General features: G+C 39.1%; 4 protein-coding genes across 6 annotated transcripts; 2 read left to right on the plus strand and 2 right to left on the minus strand.

The window, feature by feature from the left end:
* Positions 1 to 8,545: 8,545 nt before the first annotated feature.
* Positions 8,546 to 10,729, plus strand: LOC103980190 (COBRA-like protein 4). Of its 2 annotated transcripts, XM_009396503.3 has the most exons (6): positions 8,552 to 8,938; positions 9,025 to 9,104; positions 9,166 to 9,622; positions 9,698 to 9,842; positions 9,930 to 10,207; positions 10,279 to 10,729. In XM_009396503.3, the coding sequence occupies exons 1-6, from the start codon at positions 8,866 to 8,868 to the stop codon at positions 10,575 to 10,577; spliced, it is 1,332 nt and encodes a 443-aa protein (XP_009394778.2). In that variant the 5' UTR covers positions 8,552 to 8,865; the 3' UTR covers positions 10,578 to 10,729. The 2 variants fall into 2 exon arrangements, with proteins under 2 accessions (XP_009394776.2, XP_009394778.2); XM_009396501.3 differs by having other exon boundaries at positions 8,546 to 8,938; positions 9,698 to 10,207.
* Positions 10,730 to 12,442: 1,713 nt separating this feature from the next.
* On the minus strand, positions 12,443 to 15,009 carry LOC103980189 (uncharacterized). The gene is made up of 3 exons (XM_009396500.3): positions 14,726 to 15,009; positions 12,971 to 13,127; positions 12,443 to 12,701 (listed from the first exon to the last, which is right to left on the minus strand). Exons 1-3 carry the CDS (start codon positions 14,906 to 14,908, stop codon positions 12,571 to 12,573), a joined length of 471 nt encoding a protein of 156 aa, XP_009394775.2. The 5' UTR covers positions 14,909 to 15,009; the 3' UTR covers positions 12,443 to 12,570.
* A 581-nt stretch (positions 15,010 to 15,590) lies between these two features.
* Positions 15,591 to 20,116, minus strand: LOC103980188 (glycine-rich RNA-binding protein 2, mitochondrial). Its single transcript, XM_065157019.1, has 5 exons — positions 19,975 to 20,116; positions 17,933 to 18,050; positions 17,772 to 17,840; positions 17,590 to 17,696; positions 15,591 to 16,657 (listed from the first exon to the last, which is right to left on the minus strand). Exons 2-5 carry the CDS (start codon positions 18,039 to 18,041, stop codon positions 16,022 to 16,024), a joined length of 921 nt encoding a protein of 306 aa, XP_065013091.1. The 5' UTR covers positions 18,042 to 18,050; positions 19,975 to 20,116; the 3' UTR covers positions 15,591 to 16,021.
* Positions 20,117 to 20,411: 295 nt separating this feature from the next.
* LOC135641558 (uncharacterized) lies at positions 20,412 to 27,442 on the plus strand. 2 transcript variants are annotated; one of them, XM_065156999.1, is made up of 10 exons: positions 20,412 to 20,850; positions 20,978 to 21,135; positions 22,719 to 22,844; positions 22,921 to 22,978; positions 24,253 to 24,402; positions 25,166 to 25,376; positions 25,661 to 25,706; positions 26,164 to 26,284; positions 26,487 to 26,559; positions 26,847 to 27,442. In XM_065156999.1, exons 2-10 carry the CDS (start codon positions 20,992 to 20,994, stop codon positions 27,082 to 27,084), a joined length of 1,167 nt encoding a protein of 388 aa, XP_065013071.1. In that variant the 5' UTR covers positions 20,412 to 20,850; positions 20,978 to 20,991; the 3' UTR covers positions 27,085 to 27,442. The 2 variants fall into 2 exon arrangements, with proteins under 2 accessions (XP_065013071.1, XP_065013078.1); XM_065157006.1 differs by having other exon boundaries at positions 20,412 to 20,788.
* The last annotated feature ends 299 nt before the right edge of the window (positions 27,443 to 27,741 follow it).

The raw sequence follows: 27,741 nt of genomic DNA on the forward strand, positions 1-27,741 counted from the left end.
TGGTGAATGAATGACATCAGCATGCAATCTTCGGACCAACCATGAGCTCCCACATGGCTCGTTCCTGGAGTTCCCCTGCACCCTGGTCTGTAGCTGGAGATATACAATCAAGATTCATACACATCTTGATAGGAAAACCTTGCAGTACATGTCAGCCATTGGCCTTTTCCTCTTGTGCCATTTCTGCGATGCATCATCCTTGGGACAGCAATCAAAGCATAGCGAAATGTGTGGCATTAGCACCGCATTGCCCCCACTCTCTCTTGGACAGTTAAGCAGGGAGCCTTTCATGATAGTACAGTATCATGGTACTTGACCCCCCTGCAATCTGTTGGGCTCGCTTGGAGATGGACCGTCAGGAGACTCTTGGAAGCATTCTTTCTTGGTGCTCGCCATGGATGCTTCTTGCGACTTGTACTGGCTTAAAAATACTTGTATTCTGTGGAATAACACTACAATTGGAGTTGAATAAACTTGTACTAGCAGCGCAGGTGCTGCAGTATTGGAAGAGGATGGGTTTGATCTATTTTTCAACATAAGCCTGTCGAGGAATACTTGGGTTGATTTATTTTAGTTGTGGAAGCTTTCATATATTTCTCTTTTCTTGTGTCCTTTACTGTGACATTTTGGTTATCCCATTTGGGAAGATGATGCGGTAGTTCTACAACACCTGTAGAAGACACGAACTTTGGGAAGTTAGTGATCGATCACATTCTGCAGGACCAGCTGGGAAGATATGAAGTAAAGAAATCCAACATAGAGACAATCCATAGAACAGAAAATGGTTTCAACAACAAAGTGAAACGAAGTCCACTTGAGCTATCAAAACACCAAGTCATAGCTCTTCAGCTCAAACAGGTCTGAGCTGGAATCACTCCCCCCATCGTCCTCTTCCTCCTCCTCCTCTCTTCTCCTACACTTGTCTTCCTTTTCTATGAACGCCTCAGCCCACTGATGAGCCTCCCTGTTATGTAGCATGCGACAGCTTCCCTTCTCAACCCATGTGTTCCCGGCAAACCCATCAGTAATGAGCTTCGATCTCTCGGCCAACAGAAACGCACCCGCCACCCTCTTATCATACCAATTCTCTCGCTCCGAGCTTAAAGGGACAATAGGGTAAGGGGAAGAGACTCCAGTCCCACTTCTTCTGTCAGAAGAAAAGATAGAGTTGGAGTAGTCTCTACCTCTCATGATCTGTGGATGGTTGATGCTGTTTCTCCTCCTCCTTGCGAGCCTCTCCGCGTACTCCTCCTTAAATGACTGCGAAGGGGAGACAGCCTTTGATTTCTTCTTTGAAGCTGCTTGGTGGAAGAAGGAGCTCACAAGGTTGGCCAACTTGCCACCAGGGGAGCAGGGTTGCTTGTGCTTCTTGTCTTTGAATTGACTCTCAACCTTTCGGGGCTGATGGAAGAGTGTGGCTTCCGTGGGTGTATCCGAACCCCTCCTCTCAGTTCTCCAGGCTCTTTGAAGTCCAAGATCTACATCAGTAACCTCGCCAGAAAAGTAGAGTGCTGCCTCGAAGACATCAAGCTCGCCGGAGTCGTTCCAACGGCGGGACCTCGACATCCCTGAGGTGAAGGAACCAGAACAAGAAGACATATGGTTCTTGAAGGCCAGAGGTGGTAGTAGGAGAGAGACCGTGTGCTCAAACCTTCCACAGCATGATGGCAAGGGGGTGGAGATTCACCCCTTTTTAACGACGCTCACCACCGCAGAGAGGACGGCATGTTTACTACAGGAGTCAAATCAACTTAACAATATCACAGCCATGTGTTCGTGATGCCGAGAAGATGCGCTTTCTCAACTCCCAACTCGAGTAGATTTCCTTCTCTCAAAGTAGAGTTGGGAAAATTTTCAGATGATTGAGGACAAAACAGATGGCTATGATTCTACATTTGAGCATTTTGAAATAATATTTCCTACATAAGCCGGTTTAGAATATCATTTTGAGCTATCATTCTACATGTTGGCATGAGTTGTTGTTTTCTTCTGCTCATCTCCATGAGTTCCTGCTCACAGGTCCCATCCGTGTCTCCTGCTGGATATGCTCACACTCCTCCGGGTGGGGAACACTCTATTTGTGTTGGGGCTATCGCAAAGTGGAAAGTTGAACCTAAAGAACCGAATCGATCTAAAATCGAATCGAATGAGTGATTTGATAGTTTCGAATCAAATCAAAATCGGACCATACGATTCAATTTCAATTCCTACAAAACGAATCATCTAAAAAATATTAAAACATAAACAAGATAATACGTACATTGTGCATAAACAAGACATACGTACATTGTCAAATCACGTCAACTTTGTTTCCTTGGAGATGGACATGCACAACGCATGCATACGGCTCATCCAACTTTGGGTCAGGGAAATGGAGGTTTACTGAAGCAACTAAATCACCAGACAGGTGGTGGTACAAAACACGTGTTATCGGTCTCTGGAATTTTGGGAGGAGACGACGTTGGCCACGTGGTCTCAGAGTAACCGAGACGTGGCCTGCTGAGGAGCACAAAATAAATGTATATGATTCATGAGTCTATACGTATATTATCCTTTTTCAGTATACTGTGCATACAGCAAATGAACACGCAGTGCTGCATCGCCACTGCAGCCTCTGGTCATCATCCTTTTATGTGGATTCATGACCGCATAGCATCCACACGTGCGTTCAGCTTAAACTATTGAGTTATGAGTCAAATCAGTATGGCATTTTCATCTCAATTTAACTATCTTTATCTTTTACACAAGAATATGTTTTAATAAATCTTTGATCACAGGTTGTGTTGATCTGATTAGAGTCTTATACGAAGAGAAGTGTGAAGTCCATGAGTTTATTTGTTGCTTCTTATTGTTGCTGCTTGACCTGCCACTAATCTTGGCCTCTATTGTCATATGATCTCAACGGCTGGTCAAATGCTGAGTACTGTTTGCTCTACCTCTGCGGTGGAACATCACACAAAATGATTGATCAGATTGGTCAGCTAGTTATGATCATGAAAAAGAATAAAAGTATGAGATTCAAAGTTGAGCCAAATTTAAATGATTATTTATGTTAAGAAAAAATATCATTGCCATCTTATTCGGTCGATGTGATCCAAACGTATATGCGTGAGATTGACCAACGTATATTTGAAATAAAAATATCGAGCTCTTGAGATGCTAACTGTATGAAGACCAAGGTTAGGAGAGGTTTTGTTATTGGAGATTTTGAATAAGAACTGAATAAATCCTGAAGTTGAAGTTCTCGGGCAAACCAAAGCCTTCTTCTCGTATTCGGCTTCATTGTTAGATATTTTAAATCCAAACTAGAGAGCTTACTCATAAACTTGTTTGTCCATGCATTTCAGGATAAGATCGACATTATCTTTATTTGAGGTGGTGGAGCCATCTACGAACAAATGTCAATGCAAATAGAGTGTGCTTGTCAATCTCGAACAAAAGAGGAGTTAGTTCTAAGATAAAGTTCGCTAATACTTAGGCCTTTATGACAGTTATCGAGATATATCAAATGTCAAATTCTTCTAACTCTACTAACCATCTCACCAACTAACTCGAGACATCGAACCAAGAGGAAACCTATCTCGATAACTAATCGATGGTCACCTATATAATATGTGCTTGAAAATAAAGGTGGAGCTTCCTTATCGCTAAAACTAGTACAAATTTGAACATCTTGATAAAGGTTATCATTCCTTGGGTCCACTTAAAATATGACTGACATAATAGATGGGTCTTTCAACTCTTGAGTTATCTTATACCAACATCGAGTTGATAGTTAGGTCAATGATAACGTGGTAGAGGCTTAGAATTTCACCTGAGATAGTGCAAGTGAGATGTAGTAGCTTAGCAAGGTGACCCTTCAACTTCTTAAATATATTCTAGCACTCCTCGGTATATAGAAAGCTCTTTGGGTTCTTTAATATCCATAAGAGAAAGTTAGACACCTATTGTTATTGTTGGATTGAGATAAAAAATGATTCAGCATTGCTAGCCAACTCGTTAACTGTTGAATCTTCCTTACTAATTGAGATGGATTAATTGAGATGGATTCATCTCTAACATTCTCGATGTTTGCATTTATTCCTCTCTAATGCATTTATTCCTCTAAGATAATGATTTCTCATGCTATATAGCAATTTGACTCGAATTTGATTCCTAAGGAACAATTGTTGCAACAAGCTATAAGGTTTATAAATATTATGTAGCACTAGCACAACTCTTTTGTATTGCTTCTTAACTCTTCGATGCTAGCCCTCGTCGAAAACTTTGTCATCATACGATAAGTCAACACCATTACCCTCAATCTGTTTAGTATGGGTTGGTTTTGATTGCATTATATGTTGAGGAAACATCTATCATCACGAATTTACTCAATATTGTTTTAGAGTAAAGCTCGTATTTGAATGTGACACAGGTTCATAGTCTCCAAAGACAAGATGAAGCTGTCAATGATTATTAAGGTTAGGTCATTAGTTGATAACCCAAGCTTTCATAAAGTATCAAAGCAAAGGATATTAGTATAATTACCCGTGTTAATCATGACTCTCTTTATTTAGGTATTGATCATTCTCATATAAACTACTAAGGCATTATCATGATTTAGGTTGAGATACTCTACCTTTTATCCTTAGACATTTTTCAATGTTAGTTCGAGGCAGGTCTACTAATGAAAACATCAATCTATCTCACCAACAACCTATGAAATCAGGGTGAGGGTTTTCGATGCTTTCGATCGATCCGCCTAAGGTGTCCTTGACGTATGAGTTCTTCAAATTACTCTTTCAAGTCGCGATAATATTTAGTGTTGTAGCCATAATCTCGGTAGAACAGTTGTATTTAGATCTATCTCTTTTCATCAATAGGGTATTCATTGAGTAAGGATCATATAAAAGCCCCTTCTGTTTTATCTATTGAAAAACTTTAGTTCTAATTATATTTAGGGGGATCATCTCGAACCTTGGGCGAAGTAACTCGAGTTGTTCATTTCTCCTTCGTTGTGGTGACCTTGGTGTTAGGGTTGATTATGGCAACTCCTATTTCAACCTCTTGTATAATTTCTCACTCTTGTTCAAGACCATTTTCTCAATAAACATAGATAGATTGGCTTTTTAAAATATCTCAGGTATAATTGTTGGTAGTCTTTCTATCAATAACTAAAAGAGACGAGAAGGCCTAAGTCATATCATGAATGTTTGTATTATGAGTGATGGATAAGTATCTATTATGCCTCGGATCTCATTGGTGAATCAAATGACAAAGTCTAAGGAGTGTTGTCATTGACATTAAGTGAAGTTTGAACTCCCTTACCAAATAGGCTAAAGAGAAAATGGAAAGGGCATCCAAGCAAGTGTACCATTCTCGTGCTAAGCCTCTTAACATAGTTGAGAATGTATACAAAGCAGCCTAACCATCAAACGTTTCCAAAGCAGGAGATGGAAGCTCGTTGGAATCAATTTCTCTTGGATTTTTTTGGATGAATGGTGATTGACCCAAGGTGGGGTCAACTAGCTCTTCCCCTTTTGATTGTTGGAGTTGTCATCGTATCTCCTCCAAACATTGATTCAATTACTATAGTTGGATCTACATAGAATTCTTTGTCAAGTCCGCTAATTAGGCCTTGGATTCAAGCAGGAATCTCAAGGCAGTGCAATTCGCTAAAATCCATGATCGAAGAGCCCCTTGGCCAATGATTCAATAAGCCTCATACACTCCTAGGATGTCGCAACATATCACGTTAGGGAATCTCGATGGGTGCTAGTGGCGACAGAGTCGTGGATTATAGTTGAGTTGGTGGCACCACATGTTAAACCAACTAGGACAAAAGAGGAGTGACGATTTGTATCATGTCTATTAGTATCTACTTGTTGAGTGAGATTTTAGAACATCTCAGTGGATGAGTAGATTGCTTGGGACTGTCCTTAGGGGTAAGAGACTTAAGTCATTACATAGATGCCAGTATCTCATTAGTGTCTGCGATAAGGTGGATGCATCGATGTGTGAAAGGCGTCATTGTTGCCCCCCTTAAGTGAAAGTATGATGGGTCAAGGATAAAACCTCTTCGATCGAGCATTCATTAAGAGGATTGATGGATGAGTGTTCTTATAATATTGGGCTCTCTTTCTTGCCAAAAATATTACGAGAAGATATCATTAGCATCCTAGTAAGCTTGACGTCATCCAAACTCATGTGCACAAGATTATCTACGATGCCTCTGAGGTGTAAACATCAAACTCCCGAGATACCACTTGCATGAAGATTGAGGTCAGGAGAGGTTTCCTAATCCAATCCATTCAATACCCAAATTAATAACTCAAGATAAGTATATATGGACACGAGTAGTGAAAAAGTGATCCTCGATTGTGCTAAAAATATATTTTTATACTTGGTCGTAAAAGGATAGAATATTCAATGAAATATTTTAAGACGAGGCAACCCTCAACCACCTCTAACAATTTTCCCTTGATTCTTTTTTTTTATATGGGTGACAAGATAGGAGATAACGTGTTGCTTACCTTAGACCCATGTCCACATGGGTAAACCAATGGGTGGCAGCTTTTGTCTTCTTCCGGTTTGGATGTCACACAAAGATTATATGTTGGATGAAAATTAATTGATAATATTATATATATATATATATATATATATATATGTTAAACTATAAAATGAGATTCATTACATAATATAGATATCTAAAATATTAAAATATATTTTTAATTTTTAATTTAAAAATTATGATTCATGCACTCATGAAAACCCATCCCATCATAATATGAGTTCTAGCTTTGTTTTGACGGAAGCATCAAGTTATGGACCAAGAATTTTATTTAAAAATTGATATTAAAGAATGATGATGATGTTAATCAAATTTAAATTAAATTTATTAAAACTAAAGATTATAATTTTTATTGTAAAATATAAATAACGAAGACAGGATGCAAACATATGATCTTATGATAATCTATAAATATTTACTAATTAAGTTAGTTGAGACTTGCTAGGATTAGATGAATCAGTGATATCAGATCTCATTTACCGTCGTATTGCTGCCAGATGATGATGCAATATATAGCTGTTACAAATATTTACACACCTTTTCCTTAGAATAGTGGTTCCATTTTTTCGATCTTATGCTTTGAAATATAGGAGAGACTTTAGTATTTGTTCCCTCGTATCTTCCTTCGTCATTCTTTTATGCAAATGTTCATATCCGATTCAACAATGTAATAAAATTTTATTATATCCAGAGTATGATGAAATAAGATGAATTAGAATAATACTGTATAATACATAATTATCTTTAATATATCTTTTTTTTATATTTTTGATCACTTAAAAGAGGAATTTTTTTTTTTTCGAAAATTCCTAATCTCTAATGGACTTCCAATTGGAACTCTAATAGGTTGGCAAATATTTTTTAGAGTTATAATATGATTCAAATTACTTAAAGAATAAGATTATTTGGAAGACAAGAAATTGAAATTTGGAAATAAGTGTTGTGAATTAGGATTTGATTTTATATCATATAATCATGAGATTATCTATTAGAAGTTCCTCACAATCTATGTGAAATAATACATATGGCATTTTATGCTGCCTGAACCATGCCAATCTTATACGGCTAATTCTGATTTTTGTGTAACTATTAATGTCTGCATTTATTCTTTTTATATTAAGATTTTTTTTTCTTTCAATTATATTAATTATTTTTTCATATCAATATTATCATGATATGACTTGATGGGATAATTGATCTTTTAATTTCGTTGAGTCTGAATCATCGATTAAAATACATACCCTCTGAGATTAAAAATAATATATTTATTAAATTATTATAACTCAATCCTAATCTTCATGTGTGGATGTGGAATTGGCTGCGCAGATTTTGGAATTTTTTTTCCCCTCTTCTTTTCCTATAATGCAACTAACTCTATTCTTTGTCGTGTTTATGAAATGATTGGTCAACTAAGTACAACTAGTTGCTTCCAGATCAGTAATCACAAGCCCAGAATTGTGAGATCTTTTGCTTGGATCGTACATTATCGAAGTCAATGCTCGAAATCATTAGTTTAGCTCGAGATAAGCATACAATTTTCCACCATTTATTATTTTCTTCGTAATATCAGTGCAGACAGTGGAGTACATATATACTCCTCATTATTATATGATGAACAGGCTGGTCGTCTCCTAAAAGAAGAGGAAGAAAATGGCATCTTCTTCATGGCTTGGAAGCCAAGTAGAATTAACCTTCAGATAGGGACTGCTTACTTGCCGCCAACTCCTCCTTCCCTAACAATACAAAAGCATGCCTTCCTGCAGGGTCAATCTGAAGGTGGAGAAATTGGATTGCCATTTGGATTCTGTGGAAATGTCCAACCACTGCTCGATCACACATGTATCAATCACCAGCTTCTCTGATCTTGGATCTGTTCACTCAGCCATGCGATGGAATAATGAGCGAAACACTATGGATTTGATTTTGTATTTATATATATATATATATACACCTTTTTTTTTTTGTCTCTCTTAATTGAATTCTTGAGATGCTTCAAGTCTCTATCGAAGAACAGCCAACCGTTGAGATGTGTTCTTCAGTTTTCCCGCGTCCCTTTCTTCCTCCCCTCACCGAATACATTGCTTCAGAACAGAGGAATTAATATAGAAGGAAAACGGGAGAAAGAAGAAGGAATGGGAAGATCTGAGAGTGATACAAGTCTTTTATTTTTGCTGTCCGCCTATCTTCGCCAACAAACCAGTTGGTGAGCGATCAAACAATGGACGCTCCGGTCTTCTTCTCCATAAAGACCAACGAGTCACCTCCTGCTTCCTTCGCTCAAGCTGGTATTTTGGCGACGTGGGTTGCTGGGGATGGAGCTGAACCGAACCGAGCTGCGTTGTGTTCTTTCCATTACCGTCGTCCTGCTGTTGTCGTCTCATGCAGGTTTCGTTTTTTATCTCAGACAGTTGTGAGGTGAGTTGAGCATCAGCTTTCTTGGGTTCCGATGTTGTTTGGTATTCATGGAACAGTGGCTTATGATCCATTGGACCCGACCGGAAACATCACGATTAAGTGGGACGTTATGTCATGGACGGCTGATGGATATGTGGTAAGTTTCTGCTCATCTCTACCTATTTGTTTGAAGTTACACATCGATTCTGTGACCGCAGGCGGTGGTGACGATGAACAACTTCCAAATGTACCGGCAAATAATGAGCCCGGGGTGGACCATGGGGTGGACGTGGGCGAAGAAGGAGGTGATCTGGTCCATGGTGGGCGCTCAGGCCACCGAGCAAGGAGACTGCTCCAAGTTCAAGGGCAACATCCCCCACTGCTGCAAGAGGACGCCCGCCGTCGTCGACTTGCTCCCCGGCGTCCCTTACAACCAGCAGATAGCCAACTGCTGCAAGGGAGGCGTCGTCGCGTCCTACGGCCAGGATCCGGCCGCCGCGGTCTCCGCCTTCCAGGTGAGCGTCGGCCTCTCCGGCACCTCCAACAAGACGGTGAAGCTGCCCAATAACTTCACCTTGCTCGGCCCTGGTCTCGGCTACACCTGCGGACCTGCGAAGGTGGTGCCCTCCACGACCTTTCTCTCGGCCGACAAGCGTCGAAAGACGCAAGCTCTCAGTAAGTTCATGTCTCGTCCACTCATTTAAGCTTTTAGATTACAGCAGACTGATGGATTCTAGAGCTCCCATGCAGTGACCTGGAATGTTACCTGCACCTACTCACAGTTTCTGGCCTCCAAGCACCCATCCTGCTGCGTCTCCTTCTCGTCCTTCTACAACGACACCATTATCCCTTGCCCCTCCTGCGCCTGCGGCTGCGAGAACAAGAACTGCGTCAAGTACGTACATACTCCTCCCCACCCCGTCTTCAAATCCCCGATCCCCAATCTCTCATCCATCCTTCCACCCACTCGACCCTGGAACAGGAGCGACTCCAAGATACTGAGCACGCCGGGGATCAACACGCCCAAGAAGGACAACACGCCCTTGCTGCAGTGCACCCACCACATGTGCCCCGTCCGCGTCCACTGGCACGTCAAGCTCAACTACAAGGATTACTGGCGCGCCAAGGTCGCCATCACCAACTTCAACTACCGCATGAACTACACCCAATGGACGCTCGTGGTTCAGCACCCCAACCTCGACAACGTCACCGAGGTCTTCAGCTTCGAGTACAAGCCCCTCGTCGCCTACGGCTCCATCAGTAAGTCGAGAGGGGTTCCCCTTGGAGGTTTCGCCCAAGGACGAGTCTGAGACATACTTTCTTCTCTGCAGATGACACGGGCATGTTCTACGGGATGAAGTACTACAATGATGTGCTCATGGAGGCCGGCGCGTATGGCAACGTGCAGTCCGAGGTGCTGCTCCGGAAGGACGCCGACGCCTTCACGTTCAAGCAAGGATGGGCGTTCCCTCGGAAGGTCTACTTTAATGGCGACGAGTGCATGCTGCCGCCGCCGGATGTGTACCCCTACCTGCCCAACTCTTCCCCTGTCAGCGCTCGGGTCATCCTGCACAACCTCGCGGCGCCCCTGCTCGCCCTGCTACTGCTACAGATGGCGGCGCCATGGTAGACTTGGAGAAGCTCTCATCGATCGATGACTCCAAAGTTTTGGGCAGTGTATGTAGATGTGCACGATGTTTTGCTAGTTGTGAGGACCTCAGCAGGATCATGTCAAATTAATGGCCAATTCAATACAAAGATCTACTGACCTTGTTTGTTGAAGACATGCTCGATGTTGAAGACCTGTTAAAAAAAAGCCACGACGAGCTTCAGACAAGAAATTTACATATGATGATGAAGGCATGAGAAATCACTAAGAACCTCTCTACACCAAGTAATCACTTTCAATTCACTCTAAAACTGCTTCTCAGCTGCAGAAAAGACAAAAGTCTTCCACCAGAGGAACAACTAATACATGCTTTTGTACAAGTAGAAAGGGCTTGTGACTCGAGCCTCATGATAGACACAGTGGAAGACACAAACAGCATAATGCCCACACTTTCTACAATCATTCTCAAATGATCTGCTGAAAAATTCTAAAAATACATAAAAAGAACAGGAATAAGTAGAGTATTGAATGCATTTTGTTGTTTATGAATTTGTAGAGAAGAATCAACAAAGAAATGTAAAAGTAGCATTGCATGTTTAATTATATTTTCTTTCTCGTGAAGAATATATATACAAAGAAAACCTGAGGATTTTATCTAAGAATCAAGATGTGCAAGGCTTGTGATGCTTGGTGAGTACATCTTAGTCTCACCATCATGTTTGCAGAGTTGCATAGAATCAGCACCCATTAAATAACGCACCTCATCGAAGCTTTTAAGCAGGCTTTGTTTTAAAGTGCTGCATAGAGGACAATTTTACCAATGTTAAATGGAAGTTAAAACACAAATGCTTACCTTTCACTTTGGATGGGTTAACACTATGCGCTCTGATACGACGAGAAGGTATTGGAATCTCTCTGAATTGTGCTCAGAGAATCTTCTCCCTCAGCAAGGTCATCATGTTCCACATTAGAGCATAAGCGACGTGAAAGCATTTCATTCGTTGTAATCCTTGGAATTATTACAGGGTGGGGCTTGTCAGGGCAACAGAGGACAGAGATGCAGTTGCTGACAACAAAATACCCCATAATTATTCTGTATCTTGTAGGAATACTGGAGATATTACTTGACAAAATACCCCAAAAAATAGACATCCTTGGTCTCTGATCATTTTTCTTCATCAAGATCTCTGTTCTGTGATGTCACATCATAATACATGCTCATCAACAGCATACAAGTCAGGTCTTGAAAGGAATGCAAGATTATATTTGATGCACAATCTCTTGCTTATCTCTCTCTAGACGATGACTTTTTAAATTACTCTATCACAATAGGTGCATGAGCATGCATTAGCGGCATTAAGAATCGAATATATTTCACCTAATTCTATAAAAATAATATTTCAGAAGAGTAAATCATGCATGATGGTGACATAGTTGAATTCTTCCAAAAAGGAGTGATGATATATCGAGGCACATAAAAGGTTTAACCATGTATCAAGGCTGTCTTTCAGGTTCAATAATAATGACAATCTTATGAATGCACAAATCACCATCCACCAGTGGTTACTTATATGCACCTTTCACTCTCTAAAGGAATAACAGAATATACTTGTTATCTCCAAGCTCACATATTTCATGTTTCTTTAATCCTCCAACCTCTGACCAACTTGATTTGTTCATAGAATGCAACCTCAAAGATGTCATGCAACTCATCACTTTCTAGCTTCTTCTGCCTCCACCAGTGAATTGAAATCACTATCCCTCCAAGAGAAGAAGTGGAACATCATCCTTCCTTGCCCACTCGAGTAACAGAGGGTGGTGCAGTGGTAAACAGGGCAACAAAGCTAGAGGAAACCATGCAAGGATAACTACAGTATAGGAAATGCTAGAGGAAAATATAGGATAAACCATGGTAGCCTAAATAATGCAACTGGTGGATTAATATAAATAAAAAATAAAAAAGACTACAGGAAAGCAGAACTTTTCCTCACTTAAGCAAATCTCTAGTACAAACTTAGTCATCAGAATCTACGCCATTTTTACTTATCGTCTGTATTATAGCTTCCAATAGTTTGATCTCACTTTCTTTCTTTGATATCTCCTCTTTCTGAGAGCGCAATTCTTCCATGTGTAGCTTGAACACATCTGGAGAAAAGGGCAAAAACAAATGGATATGTCATTGCCAATTCAAATCGTATCCAAAGGATCCAAAAACTCGGACCATTGTTTGACTTGATTCATCTTACGGTGATAAATATTGATTAGTGTACTTCAGATGCGGATATCTCTTTCTCAAACAAAGAAAGAAAAAAGAAGAAAGGAACTTCATATGCAGATATATTATAAAGCATGTAATCAATTTAAATTATAATTACACAACTAAATGATGAAAAGAAAAAGAAGGAAATCCATACTTGTAGTGTTCTCGAGTTCTCTTGTAAGATCCTGTGCATGTAGTTCAGCAGCCCGCTGAGCTGCCTCAGCCTGTCTTTTGTCAGAACGTGCACGAGCTGCAGCTGCAATTGCAGCATCGAGTTCTTTTTCCAAAGCCTCTACTCTATGTTCAAGAACCTACATAATACAAGAAGGCACATTTAGTTGAGAAGCCTGTATAAAGATACCAAAATAAGGACAATTACCATTAATCTGGGGTAGCACAACTAGATAAGAGTCATGATTGCCTACTAATAGATTATAATGTGTGCCAGAAGAAAAGTTGCATATTCGTCTAATCTGATTCTACCAGCTTCTAGAAAGATTGCTTTGCTCCATCCACAAGCATGCTAATTGAGACCAAAGAGCTTCAAGCTATCACATGACTTGAGAGGGAAGAACATGATGCTAAAGCACAAAATGCAAGCAGAAAACAAGAGTTAAAAAAAAAAATACCAAGGTTTTCCAGAACCAACATAAGTTTTAACTTCAAAACCAGAAAATCCACCATAATAAAGAGATGAAATAATAAAATTGATTGTTTGTAACAATCTAAAATCAAAATCAAAAGTAACCTGTATCCTCTTAAAATAAAACTGTATTGCTGGTTAGACTGAATGGTACCAGACCATATGATCTGTGACACTAGTTGTTGGTCAGAATGAAACTACAAGTATATATTCTGTTAGGTATACTGAGATGGATATACTACTGCTAGGTATAACATAACTGAAGTAGATTATTGAAACTGGTACTAAGCTGAGACTTAGATCCTTAGCTGATAATCCCTTTGTTGAAAAATAAAGCATCTGGTAGTAAACTTTAAGCATCCAATGATAAAATTTAGGCATATAACTATCAATTTCTGTAAAATTAGAAAATTCTCATGATAAGATTTCTTATAACCAATATCAACAGTTAATATTAACAATATTAGAAGATTTAGAAATCTATGGAAACCCTAAAACTATGAAACTCTTCAAAAATCATATTAAAAATTTTCAGACATAGAAGTAACTAGGTAAAAGCCATTTGGTTTCTTCCTCATGACGCGTTGATTATATCCAAGTTCCATATATGGTAGCAGAAAGCTTCTTAAAACTTTAATTTGCACATGTCTCTCAGTAATCAACGAATTATTTTGTTGAGTGTATATAAAAATTTTCAAGAGGAACAAAATGTAATATTTAAACAAAGAAATTAACGCACTTTCTAATATTGCTCATGAAAACATGAGCAATGATAGCCAAGTTGGAAGGCCATTTGGCTATTCCTGTTCATTCCATTTGCAAGTCATTCCTAAGGAAGTTGGCATATATTTCAAATATCATCCACTCTGCAAGCATTCTTTACCTGGTTCAATGTAGGATCGCCAGACAAATTTCGAATCGCTTGCAAGCCCACATCCACTTGATTGACACTTGTGATAAATATGTGAAACAACCACTCTGCTAGCTAAAACCGTCACAGTGACATATTACCTGATCAAATACTATTATCGATTCCGCTAGTCATAATCATGACTCTGCCGAAGTAACAACTTTCTAAAAAATAAAAACAAAGGATTTTCAATGCAAAGTGATTCCTTCAGCCAAAAAGCTCAAATTTTCACAAGATTAACATAATTTCTAGATCTAGAGACGTCAAGCGGCAATTCAATCAAAACAAACGGAGGGTTATGGGAGATCGAACCGACAGATGTACAATAGGAGGCGGCTGATAAGGGGAGCGAATACCTTGATGGTGCGCGCTTGCTCGGAGATGAGGGAAGCCTTGACGAAGGTCTCCTCGTCCACGAAGACGGCCTTCTTGGCCATGAGTTTCTGCATCGCGTCTAGATTCGCCCCCATCTCGGAGAGGTTCATGATCGCCGCCTTCCACCTCTCTCCCCCGGAGCCCCCGCCGCCCTTCTCCGCCATCGTTGCTCTGCCCGCCTGCGCTGGAAGCGTCCGATCTCAACCCCTTCGCGGATGGACGTCTGAGGTCACTAAAAGAATTGAAATCGATAATACTAGCGAAAATAACGATAAAATTCATATAATAAACGTCAGATATATCCCCTCGAAATTTCAAAGCCTCAGTTTAAGGAACTTGTTCCTCAGGAGCAGCAAACAAGAGCCGAAACAAGTGTCTCCCACTCGCCCAGGTGGTAGAATTCTTCCATCAAACGGCCATCTGCTCTCCATAGCAAACGAACGGATAGGATTCCATCATCGCCAATATAAAAGGTCAACAGTCGGCATTTTCCGAAGAGCGGCAACTGACGCACCTCCAAATAGAAGGTATTTTTTCTCATGTAAGCTTGGTGAGCTATAGGACAACACGAGGGTTTTCATTGGAGGTCTGCTTGGCATGGAGGCTTCCTCAACTTATCAACTATAGAATGTGAAGTTACAAGAGTGAAAGGACTTTTGAAGTCAGTCATCGATTTATAATGTTCTTCAAGTTAAGGCATGAGGTTTTCATGTTTTCAGTATCTATTGGCAAATTTTCACTGTATTATTAAATAGAAATAAACATGCTAGAAAATTTAAGAATGAGAAAAGGTTGATAGGAGCAATGCGGAGTCATCAACGCTGTCAAAAGGAAGAATAGAACAGATATGACGGGATGCAGCATTGAAGATTCAGATTCACTGGTTGAAGCAACTTCAAATAATCGGGATATTTCAGCTCATCATTATGTTTTTCCATCGAATGCTGGATAAGAAGCATCACAAAGTGTTCCTCCTACTTGTTAGCCATCCAACTTCTCTTAACCGTCAGAGTGCAATTGCACTTCTCTTTCCTTGCAATATGAGAATCCCAACTACCGGCATGAATCAAAAGGTGTCTTGTTAGCAAGGATGAACCCAAATCCAAGAGTATATGAGCATCCCAATTATCCACATGGATCAAAGTATTCATCCTCTTGTTTCCAAGATCATGGGACACCCAACTAGTGTTCCAACTATTGAGATACACTTGCTTATTCGGCCATTAGCCTCGCTTGTGCGCGTACAGATTAGGCACATCATCGTCGTCCTTGAAATCCTATTGGTTGTTGTTACCATATCCACCATTGTTGCTGAAGCTGCTGCCGAAGCCTGTGGATTCACTACCACCATAGGTACCACGACCATAATCAGCATTGCTGCCACCTTCTGCAACAACACCACCGTTGCTGCCACCATAACTGCCACCACCACCACCATTGGCAATGCCATAACTACCACCAACACTAGCATTATCATACCCAGTACCACGACCATAATCAGCATTGCTGCCACCTTCTGCAACAACACCACCGTTGCGGCCACCATAACTGCCACCACCACCACCAATGGCAACTCCATAACTACCACCAACACTAGCATTATCATACCCACCACCAGTACCATCATAGCCACCAGCGGGGCCTGTATTGTAGCTCCCTCCATAATTATTTGAGCCACCATCTCCATATCCTCCACCACCGTACCCACCTCCACTGCTATAGCCACCACCAGAACCACTGCTGCCACTGTAGCTGCCTCCCATATTGCCATAGCCACTGCCACCGCCACCGCCACTGCCACCACCACCACCACCATAGCCATCACCCCCATAGCTTCCACCACCAAAGCCACCACGAAATCCACCTGTTCTTTCTGTGGCATAGTTAACCCTTATCATCCGACCATGAAGATCCTGATGAAGTTGTAAGAGTGATCACTGATATTAGACATAAAGTTGTAGAACTCTATTTTTAAACGTTTCCATCTTGAAAATTGATAAACAACATTATGCTTAACAGCAAAAACATATATTCTTTCATGAATAGCTCCCAATGATAGAAAATTACAGTTACTTTATTCAGCCTTGATACTTGTCAATCACAAATTACACTTTTTCTAGAGAGTGCTCAATGACGAGTAGTACAATCCCATGATAATGAATCTTGGAAAATTTTACCTAACACAACATTATTGTAGAAGATCATATGAAATCTCAAGTAGGCCATTTTTTGTCCCACGTAAAGTACAATTTGGGATTTCCTTTTTCATCTTTCTACAATTTTCATAAAATTACTCTCTCTCAAAATCTATGTTGACAATTACCAATATCTATGTTGACAGTTAATATATGGAAGAACATAAAAGAACGGAACTCAAAATCTATGTTGACAGTTAATATATGGAAGAACATAAAAGAATGGAACTCAAAATCTATGTTGACAATTACCAATTACAAGTAAAAATGAAAATCATTCTATCGAGTTAACCTGGAACTAGTACAATCTCCAATTAATTAGATTGAGAACATTTCGGATTTCTTGGGGAAAAATTGGGATAACAATTCAAGAGGATAACAGCATCATGTGGAGTGGTGATTAAATAAAGCAACACACTGGCAGAGAATGATTATGCAGCCATGTGATGAGATATATTATATGCACTATTCACCATATCAACACCCAAAAATTTCCATGAACTTGTAAAGCCGATGAGTCAATAATTTTCCCTTAAATAGGTCTATCACTTTCTTGTTGCAACAAGATTACGTCCTGATTAAATTACACATAAACATCATATAGCAAACAAAACTAACAGTAAGCAAAATGAACTGTCCAATATATGTACCTTCCCATCCATGCCAGATATGGCAGCAGAGGCGTCTTCATTAGATGTAAAAGTGACAAACCCAAAACTTCTGGACCGTCCAGTTTCCCTATCCATGATAACTCTAGCTGCACAGGAGAACATGTGTGTTTGCTTGTAAAGTAAATTATTTATTTTCTCAGTAAAGAAAAATAACCACTTACCTTCAACAACTTCACCGTAATTAGTAAATGCTTCTCTTAAACTCTGATCATCTATGCCATTTGAGAGTCCTACAAAGCAAGTAGTAATCACATTAGAAGTTGCACCAGCATTAAATCAATTGCCAGACTTGAAAGATGTTCTTGGTTGTATCATGCCAAACCTCCAATGAAAATTTTTGATGATGACATGCATCGTATTGCTTGATACAATGATGGGCTGGAAGTTATAGATTTCTTTAAGAGATTCCCGATTCTGTTTGCAAAAGCCATTCTTCACTCCTGAGAATAACAAGGGCAGGAAAACATCTGAAGAAAATATGATAATGCAACACAAAAAAGAAAGAATGCAAACAAGCTGAACAAATTGTTTTCCAATTTTTCGTGCCCAATGTAGGTTCAGGAGGCAAGACACAGTAGGAACCAACAGTTGTTTAACTTCCAGACTCCAGAATCAGCTATTAAATTGTCATGTTGGAACAATTGTAAAATGTTCTAGAAAACCAAACCTCAAATGAATTACCATGCAGTCTAAAGTTGTCTGGTAGGTGGAACTCTACCAGCAAGTTAACTTCCATTTGGACAAAAGAACAACTAAAAATAAGAATCTGGTACTGTAAGCCCATAGGACTACCTGATCAAGGCTTTAAGTTGGAGCTGTAAATGGATCACATTTTGACCCGATCTGATATGAAATCAGATTGCATCAAACTGGGATGTGTACATTTATGGTCAGGCATAGGATAACCAAGTTGAGCATGTGTTTATAAACATGCAACCTGACTAGATGCATCGCTACTCCCTTTAGTTGGTGACTAGGAAAAGATCTGATAGCATATCCAGATTAAAGATCTGGGTCACTGCAAATGGATTATAGATCAATTGCATAATTGTTTGTCATTTTTTATGCCACTACTTTCTCTAGGAAAATTAGAATTGGAACCTATCTATTTACCCTCAAGTTGGTTCCAGAGTCAAAGTAGGTAATACAAGAATATATTGTGGTTTGTATAGTATGAATGCCAAAACAAGTAATGGCTTGAAACCATGTTGTGTCAAAATTAATCAACTAATATTCACTTAAAGAATGCTTAAATACTTGCATTCAATCGATAAAAAATATAATTTTAAATAAATATGGTGGGAAACAGCAACTAAAAAGACACGTTGCACAAATGCAAATAACTCAAATCAAAAAAGAAAATTAATTATACAATCAAATTCTAAGGTAAAAATATCAAGACTATCACGCTCTCACAAATCCTTTTAGAAAAATATATTTTATGCAACATAACACAGACAATATGTATTTTCTATTAAAGCATTGTTAATCTATATAAGATACATTTTTGAGTTAACATACTGGATTGGCCTTAGGCTTATACGTTACCCATATGACCCAGGATCAAATCAAGTATAATAAGATCAGACTGTTAAAGTTAATTGGAACAAGTGAAGTAGCTAAGCAAATCCTTTGGTTAAGCAGTTAAACTTACTCAACAAAAGAACACACAATAAACATAGCGCCATCAACTACTCATAGAAAATTTATTTAGTTATACCAACACATCTCATTGTATATCCAAGAGATGATTCAACTAAATGAATTATTGATATGCGAAGACACATCTGTCATTAAAATAAATCGGACAAATAAATATAAGCATCATATTCAACTTCAGAAGAAAGTAAAAAAGTTTTCTAAACTATCCATGTATGGATTAACTCAAATGGACAAATGTTGAGCATAGAAACAACGCCAATATCCAATAAGACCCATTATACTACTATGATTGCACATGCAGTGGAAAAGTAGAGTTAGCGCCATTCAGAGGACAGAAGGAGAAATTAATTAAACGCATAAAAGAGCCAGACTTGTGTACAAATCTGACACTCAACAGATAAAGCAGACCTCCAATGAAAACCCTCGTGTTGTCCTGTAGCTGACTAAGTTTACATGAGAAATCCAAACTGAAAACGCACACTCAAACTCGATACATCAACAAAGAAAGATTGGGAAAGGAGAATATAGACGACAAACTGATGAACGAATATATCAAATCAAGAAAAACCTTAAAAACATTTAATGTTCGCAACCACGAGAAATGACAGATGATCATGAAGAAGCAACCGTACGGATCGATCCTACGGTTGGGCCGACGGAGGAGGAAAAGGATCGGAAGAGATGAGAAGTAGGTTTAGCTACCTTCGTCGGCTGCGGCTCTTAGGGTGCGGCTAAAACCCTTCCGTTCGTCGGAGGGTTTAAAGTTGCGACGACAGTTGATCTTTTATGCTGGTGGTGATGGAATCTATCCGTTCGTTTGCTATGGAGGGCAGATGGCCGTTGGATGGAAGAAATCCACTACATCCGGGGGAGAGAATTGTTCGCTGCTCCTGAGGAACAAGTTCCCTAAACTGAGGCTTTGAAATTTCGAGACGATACATCTGACGTTTGTTATATATTTTTGGACATTTTACATTAAAACAAATCCGGACTTATAACCTATGACGCCCCATAATACATTTTTACCGGAGGTCGCTCCTTTGTCATCGATTGTACGAAAATACCCCTCTATACTCCACCGGCCACCCACACTCCTCGCGACTGCCGTTGCACGCCCCCCCCCCCCCCTCGGCCCTGGTCTTCCAGCGTCGGCGCCGGCCCGCTCCGCCCCCTCCTCCCTTCCTTTCCCCGTTCTCCACCTCCCCCCCTCATCCCCGCCGCTCGCCCTTCCTCGTCGCGGTGGGAGCAGCGGGCCTCCGCGGAGGCGGCCTTGGTGAGGGAGGAGGCAACCGCGGGCGGCGCTGCAAGCGGAGAGGACCTCCGTCGCGGTGGGAGTAGCGGCGACGGCGGCGGAGACCTCCGCGGTTGTCCCTCTCGCCGTCCGCCGCCGCTTTACCCGCTTATCCCACATCGACGAGGAAGAGCGGGAGGCGGGGAAGAAGGGGGAAGGGGAGGAAGCGGCGGCGGCGGCGGAGGAGGGGCAGCGACAGTGGCGAGGAAGTCGGCGCCGCTCAAGGTGGGTAGCCGGTGGTGGAGGGGTATTTTCGTCCAGTCGAAGAAAAAAAATTGGCGACCTGGGTAAAAACTTAATTATAGGGCGTCATTTTTTTAATCCCTATTTTCGTTAATCATATTGATTTCATTTCTTTGAATGACATCTGACGTCCATCCCCTAAGGGTTTGAAATCGTGCGCTTTCGGCGCAGGCGGCAAATCAAGGATGGCGGAAAAGGGCGGCGGGGACTCCGAGATGGGGGCGAATCCGGACTCGATGCAGAAACTCCTCGCCAAGAAGGCCGTCTTCGTCGACAAGGAGACCTTCGCCAAGGCTTCCCTCATCTCCGAGCAAGCGCGCACCATCAAGGTATTCGCTTCCCTTATCAGCCGCCTCCTATTGTACATGTGCCGGTTGGATCTCCCATAGCCCTCCGTTTCTTTTGATTGAATTGCTGCTTGACCTCTCCAGATCTAGAAATTATGTTAATCTTGTGATAAATTGATCTTTTCCGCTTAAGGAATCACTTTGCATTGAAAATCCTTTGTTTTTTATTTGAAAAAGTTGTTACTTCGGCAGAGTCATGATTATGACTAGCGGAATCGATAATAGTATTTGATCAGGTAATATGTCACTGTAACGGTTTTAGCTAGCAGAGTGGTTGTTTCACATATTTATCACAAGTGTCAATCAAGTGGATGTGGGCTTGCAAGCGATTCAAAATTTGTCTGGCGATCCTACATTGAACCAGGTAAAGAATGCTTGCAGAGTGGATGATATTTGAAATATATGCCAACTTCCTTGGGAATGACTTGCAATTGGAATGAACAGGAATAGCCAAATGGCCTTCCAACTTGGCTATCATTGCTCATGTTTTCATGAGCAATATTAGAAAGTGCATTAATTTCTTTGTTTAAATATTACATTTTGTTCCTCTTGAAAATTTTTATATAGACTCAACAAAATAATTCGTTGATTACTGAGAGACATGTGCAAATTAAAGTTTTAAGAAGCTTTCTGCTACCATATATGGAACTTGGATATAATCAATGCGTCATGAGGAAGAAACCAAATGGCTTTTACATACTTCTATGTCTGAAAATTTTTACTATGATTTTTGAAGAGTTTCATAGTTTTAGGGTTTCCATAGATTTCTAAATCTTCTAATATTGTTAATATTAACTGTTGATATTGGTTATAAGAAATCTTAACATGAGAATTTTCTAATTTACAGACATTGATAGTTATATGCGTAAATTTTATCATTGGATGCTTAAAGTTTAGTACCAGATGCTTTATTTTTCAACAAAGGGATTATCAGCTAAGGATCTAAGTCTCAACTTAGTACCAGTTTCGATAATCTACTTCAGTCATGTTATACCTAGCAGTAGCATATCTATCTCAGTATACCTAACAGAATATCTACTTGTAGTTTCATTCTGACCAACAACTAGTGTCAGATCATATGGTCTGGTATCATTCAATCTGACCAGCAATACATTTTTATTTTAAAAGGACACAGGTTGTTTTTTATTTTAGATTGTTACAAACAATCAATTTTATTATTTCATCTCTTTTTTAATGTGGATTTACTGGTTTTGAAGTTAAAAACTTATATTGGTTCTAGAAAATCTTGGTATTTTTTATTTTAAAATTCTTGTTCTGTGCTTGCATTTTTGTGCTTTAACATCATGTCATTCCCTCTCAAATCATGTGATAGCTTGGAGCTCTTTGGTCCCAATTAGCATGCTTGTGGATGGACCAGAGAGATCTTTGTATATGCTGCTAGAATTAGATTCGATTAATTTTCAAATTTTGGCACACATTATAATCTATTAGTAGGCAATCATGACTCTTATCTAGTTGTGCTACCCTAGATATATGGTAATTGTCCTTATTTTGGTATCTTTATCCAGGCTTCTTGACTAAATGAGCCTTCTTGTATTATCTAGGTTCTTGAACATGGGAGGGAGTTCTTTTGGGGAGCATTGGCTGGTGGGTTTGGAGAGGGTATGATGCATCCGATTGACACTCTGAAAACAAGAATGCAGAGTCAGGCTGTTATTAGTAGCACTCATGTATAACTTTAACAGCTTAGTTTAGATTTAAATTCTTTGGGATATGTTTCTGAACCTCATTACTTGATTTAATCAGGCTCAGAAGAACATACTGCAAATGGTCAGGAATGTCTGGGTTTCAGATGGCCTGAGAGGTATATCATGCTTGCTACCCATTTGATGTACTCCATAGTTGAGTTCCTTTTTGTGGTATAAGGTGGTTTTGTTTTTCCTCTTAATTATTGCAACCAACAAAGGATGCTTCAGTTTGTCTGTTTGGATTATTTTTTATGTAGGATAAAACCATTTTATTAGAAGGCATTTCTGTATGTATACAAAATGTCTAGGTCATGTGTCACATGTATTTCTAGTTTAAGAAGGTACATGTAGCATCTGGGCATTCTAGGTCAGCTCCCACCTAATCCTCAGAGCTCACAGTGGCACATTAATTTGTTGCACTCTTTCAGCTCATTGCTTTCTTCCCTCTGTTTCTTATGGACACTTGACCTCTTTGGTGAAGTGTATGTTACCAGTTCTTCATATGATAAGTCTAATGTCGGGTCAAACCAAGGTTTGACGTACCAAAGCATATTAGTCGGTGTGGGTGGTATGTACCGGTCCGATAGAGGATCGGTACGGGTGGTACATCAGTACATCTCAGTATACCGTGTGTCAGTATGCTCGGTATAACCTTGTATGTACCATACTAATAGCCGGTCGGTACACCGGATCGGACCGGTAATGTGAACCATGAATCGAACACTTGATCATTTTTTTATTCATGTGGTTCTCCCATTTTCACATAACTTGGTTACTTTTGTTTATATGTTTTAACTGTCAAAGTATATTAAAGGTGTCATTAGGCTAGGCTAGTATGCTTTCTCAAATGATGGTATATAAAAAGTTCAGTCTTTATCAAAACAAATGGCATAGAGTAACACAGCAACTAAAGGGGTATATGATGAAACTCTTAGTTTGTTATTAACAAAATAATGGTCTAAAATGTGATAAAATGCCTGGCAATACCTCCTAATCTACTTGTAATGGATGCATTGGTTACTGATGACCTAATCAGTGCATTGTATCTTTGGCATGGTAAGATGTTGGATATTATGCATTATTATCCCTTGATGGAAGAAGTACATGCTTTTTGGTGATTTCTCAAAAAAATGGCCCTTGTACCTTGGAATATGAATCTGATGCTCACAATGGTAGGCCTTCATTGTAGTAGTGATTCATATCTCAACGCATCAGTGTGTCCCAGAGAGACTATTTGCCTGTAACTTGTCAAAATACTAGATGATTTATGTAGAAAAATTTTCTACCATGGAAAAGATTACCTAACAAATTGAAATATCGTGTGATGTAGGCTAAGAAATATTATGATTTTATTAACACCCATGTGCATTAAATTTACTCTCTTTTCCAGGATTTTACAGAGGAATCACTCCAGGTGTGACTGGATCACTGGCAACCGGTGCAACTTACTTTGGTGTGATAGAATCTACCAAGAAATGGTTGGAAGAAGTAAATCCTAGCCTTAGTGGTCATTGGTCTCACTTCATTGCGGGAGCAATCGGTGAGCAACAGTGTAGTGCCATCCAAGTATTTCAAATAGCAAAATCTCAAGATTCTTTCTGAATGTCACTTTTCTCATTGACCCTTTGTTTCATAAACTCTAGTTGTTAGATGCCAGATTACACAATTTAACAGGACTTTTTTAAATTAGCTGTAAATGTTAAATTTTCCTATTCCTTTTGATAATCAGTGAGATGCAAAACTTGGTTGAATACTGCTAGGTTAAGGAAAATTATGAAAATTTTAAGAATGTAAACTTTCTTCTTATTAATTGTTAGCTTATCCTATGCAAGTGCACATTATCTTAACGTTTATTTTTCCATGCATATGTAATTAATTACCATTGATTGCAGATAATCTCCATGCCAATTGAGTTAGTCTAGTGAGAATAATCAGAGAATTATGACCAGAAAACAAGGGAATCACTATTCCTTGTAATAATTTGACAACAATGATATTGTAATTTTGCTTTCTGCATATTCGTTGAATATTGTGATGATTTTCATGGCCTCAGATACACAATTTGCTTATAATTTGTGCCACATATGGATTTCAACACATGTTATTAAACTTGAAATTTCACATGGTATGTGGTTGACGATCCTCCCCAGAACCGGCATGCACAGTATAACATGTAACTTATTTACAACTGACTTCATTAAATTTCAAGAAAGTAGTTTACCAGTTTTTACTATCAACTTGATATTAGATAGCAACATAATAGTTGCCTTGAAGAATTTTAATCTCTATTCATTCCATTTCAGGAGATACACTTGGTTCTTTTGTCTATGTGCCATGTGAAGTCATGAAACAACGTATGCAGGTGCAAGGCACTAGAAAATCTTGGGCATCAACAATTATGAAAGAGAACATTTCTCAGAAGCCAGGGGAGAGAATGTATGGTTATTATAATGGAATGTTTCAAGCAGGCCATTCAATTTGGAAGCAACATGGTCTAAAAGGTTTATATGTCGGGTACTATTTTTTCTAACATTTTTATTTTGATTTCAGAGGGCATTTGCATATGTCTAAATTTGTCACACTCATGCATGCAAGTGTGGAAACACACACAAATGCATGTTTTCATGTTCAGACCAAGTTGCTTGTGTGTTGTTCGAGTAGATTCTATACTACCTGAGCATGTTTATTGATTCTCTCCATTATATACCACTATCTTTCTCATGTCAGTTTACAATTTCTTTTGGTCAAACATGTTGGCGTAGATTGAATTCCTTCTCATGGTCCCAATGTTTTTCTAGGTACTGGTCTACACTTGCGAGGGATGTGCCATTTGCTGGTCTTATGGTAAGTATGGTGAAATGCTGGTTATGTTCTCCATGTGGGTTGTTTCTTCCATATACACTTTCTGGTTTTAGCATATAGATGAATTTCAACTTTTGCATTATGTTTGAAGTAGATCAATTTCTACATTTGTAGTATGTTTGGAGTAGCCTCTCTATCTAACATTTTCCAACACCATTGGTATTGCCTTGTTAATGATGTGGTTACTTTCTGTAATAGCTAGAGTTCCAATTGTTGGCCAGATTTTGGTTCAACCTAGTAATATCCACCTCTATCCAAAATTTTACATAGGCAATTGTGCTCTTCATCTACTATGTTTCCGTTATCTCCGAGTTCCTTAGGCTTTTCGGACCTTGCCTCATCACATTAGCTTATGACTCTATAAACTACTGGCATCCTTGTATATGTTACTGTGAAAATTTTCAAGTCTACCTACCAATACTTGTTTTGCCACCTTCAGGTAACCTTTTATGAAGCACTAAAAGATTTCACGGAGTATGGAAAGCAGAGTTTTTTACCCAATAGTAACCTGCATGTTGGCAGTTCTTTTGAAGGTCTGGTTTTAGGAGGATTAGCTGGTGGTAAGCTACTAATCTTCATGTTGCATGTATAAAAAATGAAAGATATCTCAAATCTGCTGGAAGAAATGAACGTCTTCTTCCCACTGCTATTCTATAGTGTGTGAGTTTTTTCCATAAGCTCATGAGTCTGTGTGGTAGAGCTGGTAACATCTGACATTATGGCATATACTGCAAATTTTTTATATCTCTAGTGGTTTTGCAGGATTTAGTGCATACCTTACAACTCCTTTGGATGTGATCAAGACAAGATTGCAAGTGCAAGGATCGACCATAAGGTACAAGACTTCATTTGAGTCATAAGAATAAATTAGCTGATACTAATTCCTGCTGCACCTATAACTTCTGAAGCAGCACCAAACATACAATTGATATATGCTTTTAGAATATTGCATTTGATCTCCAAAAACACACCAATCTTCTCCATCTCAATATCCTTTGTTTTCAAGAATGTTGACAGTATCCTCATTTACTGATAATGAATGAAGCAATGTACATTCTTAACTCTTTTTTAACATTTACATAGAGCATTAAAAAGAATATGTTCCCCGCATGCATTTGGCAGGTACAACGGATGGCTGGATGCGTTAAAAAGAATATGGATGGCTGAGGGCTTTAATGGTATGTTTAGAGGCAGTGTTCCGAGAATAATGTGGTATGTCCCAGCCTCCGCCCTCACCTTTATGGCTGTGGAATTCCTAAGAGATCACTTTAATGAGAAATTAGATGATGAATTCAATGGAGTCACTGGTTTATCACTAGACCCAAGCCCTAACATTCAAGAAGCAGAATCTTGCACCTGAGTTGCCTTTGCTATCATGACCATTATCAAGTTCTTTCTAACAATTCGAACAATCTTCTTGCATGGAAAGTTCAAGCTGGTTGGAAGAGGAACAAACAGTCAACACAATTCTTCTAGTAAGGCACGATCATGTGTAAACCTACACTGCAGAATAGTGGGATTCCTTAGCTTGTTAGTGACTTTGATATTATGTTCCTTGAATAACTTGCTTGTTCCACACTCTCCCGTCTATCCTTTGGCCCTACTTTTGGCATTGGAGAAAATTGGGAATGAGATTTTTCAAATTTTAATGTAAATATTTATACTGTATTATAATATTTTCAGTAATATTAGGAAAATGTTATAGTATATTACGATAATACTGTAATACAGTGTCTTTATATAAATTTTATAAAAATATTATAAATATAATATTTTTATATTTCGTTCGATTGTTTTCAACAATATTAGAAGGAAAATATTATAGTACAAAAATATTGTGTTTTATATTACGTTATAATATTTTTAATAATATAAAACATTATAACATAGTACAAAAAATTATGTTACAATTTCTTTGTATTAATGTTACAGTAATTTTTTGATATCATGAAAAGTGGATTTGCTGTCGTTATGTCACATAGTGCCTTTGCCTCCAAGGTGAGAACAGAAGGAAAAT

This window comes from Musa acuminata, chromosome BXJ1-4 (assembly GCF_036884655.1).
Source record: "Musa acuminata AAA Group cultivar baxijiao chromosome BXJ1-4, Cavendish_Baxijiao_AAA, whole genome shotgun sequence".
Taxonomy (NCBI): Eukaryota; Viridiplantae; Streptophyta; class Magnoliopsida; order Zingiberales; family Musaceae; genus Musa; species Musa acuminata.